General features: G+C 53.7%; 1 protein-coding gene across 1 annotated transcript in view; it reads left to right on the top strand.

Annotated features, from left to right (window-relative positions):
- The window catches only part of RHPN2 (rhophilin Rho GTPase binding protein 2), a 49703-nt gene that overhangs the window by 20161 nt on the left and 24898 nt on the right, over positions 1–4644 (top strand). Inside the window, exons 3-4 of the mRNA XM_018570744.1 lie at positions 277–401; positions 548–566. Coding sequence (XP_018426246.1) covers positions 277–401; positions 548–566 — 144 coding nt within the window. The remainder of the gene's footprint in view (positions 1–276; positions 402–547; positions 567–4644) is intronic.

Here is a 4644-nt window from a genome sequence, read left to right as displayed (position 1 = left end):
ATAGAGCCAGTCAGGTGTCCTGCATGCACATGTGCTGGAAATGAAACTTGCTGATAGGAGAAGAGAGCAGAGCGACAGAAAAATAAACTCATCAGTCTGCTGCTTCTCCTTTCACTGCCCAATCACATGCTGGAGGCGGGGGTCATGGGGGGCACACCCAGAATCCCAAATCCCATGGTGGAAGACAATGCCGATCACGCCTCTGACATTCTTTCTGACCGTGTACCCTGCAGGGGATACTCTGAACAATGTATTAATGGTTTCCTCTCTCCGCAGGGCCAGCACCAACAACAAAGTGCGAGAGCAGGTCCTCCTGGAGCTCAGCTACGTCAACTCCAACCTGCAGGTGCTGAAGGAAGAGCTGGAGCGGCTGAACATTTCTGTGCTGGCTGTCACTGGGGGCGGGGGGGGGGCGGTGGAGAAGACGCCGAAACTCTGAGCTGGAGAAGAGTTTCGGCGTCTGTATTCCAACCCCCCCATTGGCTGTTGCATCTGCCTGCTACTGAGATATATTTGTGTATGTGGTTCATGTATATGGCGCTGACAGTGCTGCAGCACTACACAGGGTACAGGGGCCAGCACCATCTAGGGGTGGTAGTGCGCCCCTATAGGAATGTCCTATACTGACCAGCACCATCTAGGGGTGGTAGCGCGCCCCTATAGGAATGTCCTATACTGACCAGCACCATCTAGGGGTGGTAGCGCGCCCCTATAGGAATGTCCTATACTGACCAGCACCATCTAGGGGTGGTAGCGCGCCCCTATAGGAATGTCCTATACTGACCAGCACCATCTAGGGGTGGTAGCGCGCCCCTATAGGAATGTCCTATACTGACCAGCACCATCTAGGGGTGGTAGCGCGCCCCTATAGGAATGTCCTATACTGACCAGCACCATCTAGGGGTGGTAGCGCGCCCCTATAGGAATGTCCTATACTGACCAGCACCATCTAGGGGTGGTAGCGCGCCCCTATAGGAATGTCCTATACTGACCAGCACCATCTAGGGGTGGTAGCGCGCCCCTATAGGAATGTCCTATACTGACCAGCACCATCTAGGGGTGGTAGCGCGCCCCTATAGGAATGTCCTATACTGACCAGCACCATCTAGGGGTGGTAGCGCGCCCCTATAGGAATGTCCTATACTGACCAGCACCATCTAGGGGTGGTAGCGCGCCCCTATAGGAATGTCCTATACTGACCAGCACCATCTAGGGGTGGTAGCGCGCCCCTATAGGAATGTCCTATACTGACCAGCACCATCTAGGGGTGGTAGCGCGCCCCTATAGGAATGTCCTATACTGACCAGCACCATCTAGGGGTGGTAGCGCGCCCCTATAGGAATGTCCTATACTGACCAGCACCATCTAGGGGTGGTAGCGCGCCCCTATAGGAATGTCCTATACTGACCAGCACCATCTAGGGGTGGTAGCGCGCCCCTATAGGAATGTCCTATACTGACCAGCACCATCTAGGGGTGGTAGCGCGCCCCTATAGGAATGTCCTATACTGACCAGCACCATCTAGGGGTGGTAGCGCGCCCCTATAGGAATGTCCTATACTGACCAGCACCATCTAGGGGTGGTAGCGCGCCCCTATAGGAATGTCCTATACTGACCAGCACCATCTAGGGGTGGTAGCGCGCCCCTATAGGAATGTCCTATACTGACCAGCACCATCTAGGGGTGGTAGCGCGCCCCTATAGGAATGTCCTATACTGACCAGCACCATCTAGGGGTGGTAGCGCGCCCCTATAGGAATGTCCTATACTGACCAGCACCATCTAGGGGTGGTAGCGCGCCCCTATAGGAATGTCCTATACTGACCAGCACCATCTAGGGGTGGTAGCGCGCCCCTATAGGAATGTCCTATACTGACCAGCACCATCTAGGGGTGGTAGCGCGCCCCTATAGGAATGTCCTATACTGACCAGCACCATCTAGGGGTGGTAGCGCGCCCCTATAGGAATGTCCTATACTGACCAGCACCATCTAGGGGTGGTAGCGCGCCCCTATAGGAATGTCCTATACTGACCAGCACCATCTAGGGGTGGTAGCGCGCCCCTATAGGAATGTCCTATACTGACCAGCACCATCTAGGGGTGGTAGCGCGCCCCTATAGGAATGTCCTATACTGACCAGCACCATCTAGGGGTGGTAGCGCGCCCCTATAGGAATGTCCTATACTGACCAGCACCATCTAGGGGTGGTAGCGCGCCCCTATAGGAATGTCCTATACTGACCAGCACCATCTAGGGGTGGTAGCGCGCCCCTATAGGAATGTCCTATACTGACCAGCACCATCTAGGGGTGGTAGCGCGCCCCTATAGGAATGTCCTATACTGACCAGCACCATCTAGGGGTGGTAGCGCGCCCCTATAGGAATGTCCTATACTGACCAGCACCATCTAGGGGTGGTAGCGCGCCCCTATAGGAATGTCCTATACTGACCAGCACCATCTAGGGGTGGTAGCGCGCCCCTATAGGAATGTCCTATACTGACCAGCACCATCTAGGGGTGGTAGCGCGCCCCTATAGGAATGTCCTATACTGACCAGCACCATCTAGGGGTGGTAGCGCGCCCCTATAGGAATGTCCTATACTGACCAGCACCATCTAGGGGTGGTAGCGCGCCCCTATAGGAATGTCCTATACTGACCAGCACCATCTAGGGGTGGTAGCGCGCCCCTATAGGAATGTCCTATACTGACCAGCACCATCTAGGGGTGGTAGCGCGCCCCTATAGGAATGTCCTATACTGACCAGCACCATCTAGGGGTGGTAGCGCGCCCCTATAGGAATGTCCTATACTGACCAGCACCATCTAGGGGTGGTAGCGCGCCCCTATAGGAATGTCCTATACTGACCAGCACCATCTAGGGGTGGTAGCGCGCCCCTATAGGAATGTCCTATACTGACCAGCACCATCTAGGGGTGGTAGCGCGCCCCTATAGGAATGTCCTATACTGACCAGCACCATCTAGGGGTGGTAGCGCGCCCCTATAGGAATGTCCTATACTGACCAGCACCATCTAGGGGTGGTAGCGCGCCCCTATAGGAATGTCCTATACTGACCAGCACCATCTAGGGGTGGTAGCGCGCCCCTATAGGAATGTCCTATACTGACCAGCACCATCTAGGGGTGGTAGCGCGCCCCTATAGGAATGTCCTATACTGACCAGCACCATCTAGGGGTGGTAGCGCGCCCCTATAGGAATGTCCTATACTGACCAGCACCATCTAGGGGTGGTAGCGCGCCCCTATAGGAATGTCCTATACTGACCAGCACCATCTAGGGGTGGTAGCGCGCCCCTATAGGAATGTCCTATACTGACCAGCACCATCTAGGGGTGGTAGCGCGCCCCTATAGGAATGTCCTATACTGACCAGCACCATCTAGGGGTGGTAGTGCGCCCCTATAGGAATGTCCTATCTTCGTCAGCGCCACCTAGGTACACTAGTGCCATGCAAAGTGACATCCTATTAGTCTCCGCTACAGTCATAGGCACAAAGGTCAATCTGGGTGAAAGTCAATTAACAATTACAGGCAATCAGGTTAGTGTGACTCCCTTGCAGCACAGCGATCCTGGGCACATTGTCTACCAAGAGTTTATATATGAGAGACGGCTACAGTGCACATTATAAGAACAGCGTAACCTGGTAAATCTGCATTGACCGTAGCGGCCAATGAGACTGCAGCGGACATTTTTCCCATCGCAGGACCCTGATTGGCTGCTACAAAGATCTCTTCTTTCTTTATTTTCCTGTCTTTGTTACAACGTAGCAGATCCGCTTTATATACACACAGTAGCTGTATAGATTGTAGTGATTTATGTTGCTTAGGAATCCATAGGAAGGAGCGGGCTCTGCGCTATCTCCAGCTTTGCCTTTATTTACCAAGGACGCATACCTCGCACTCCCAGATAAAGGTGCTGCAGACGTGTTTATTTTTGGCTCTTTGAGACCGTCTCCCTTCGCCTCCTCTCTCCCTTCGCCTCCTCGGAAGACCAGAATGTCTTTATTGATAAGAGACGGTTGTGTAGGTGCCTCTTGTTAAATCCTCTGGGGGGGGCCCCAATCACTGAGCGAGGAGGTCAGCGCAGAATTAACCCTCGCTGGGACACCACGCCGAGGTTGTATTTACACTTGTAATACAAAAATTAGGAACCATCACACAAACTTCATACAACTTCCCGGCGTTGTATTTATACTTATTTGTCAGAACGGCGGCTGATCTCCGTTTTTACCGCTCAGTGACGTGCGGTACCTTTCGTGATGGGTGAGGCATCCCTACAGCCCTGCCCCCAATCTGCTGAAGCCCCATCCACCTGAAGCCCTGTCCCCCAACCTGGTCACCAAGCTAGTGTGAAGGAGGGGAGGAGACAGGGAGGCTCCCTATCTCTCACTTGCTCGTCACTGGTGAGGCATCAAGATTGATGTCCTCTGTGTTTTTGTTTTTTTTTGATTGGACAGCTTGGTCCATTGACACTTTGCCATTGGTCCAAACCATCCACAGAGCTCACGCCTCTAACACAGAATACAGGCTGTGACAGCTTTTGCCTCACTACCGTAGTTAGGTTACACAAGCAGTGGGGAAGCCCGCTGCGGTGTAACCTAACTTAGCTGTCAAAGGCCAGATGCAGCGCC

Source organism: Nanorana parkeri, unplaced genomic scaffold (assembly GCF_000935625.1).
Source record: "Nanorana parkeri isolate BGI_ZX_2015 unplaced genomic scaffold, ASM93562v1 scaffold1590, whole genome shotgun sequence".
Classification (NCBI taxonomy): Eukaryota; Metazoa; Chordata; class Amphibia; order Anura; family Dicroglossidae; genus Nanorana; species Nanorana parkeri.
Note: the sequence above shows the minus strand (reverse complement) of the source record. Positions and strands in the feature narration are given on the sequence as shown.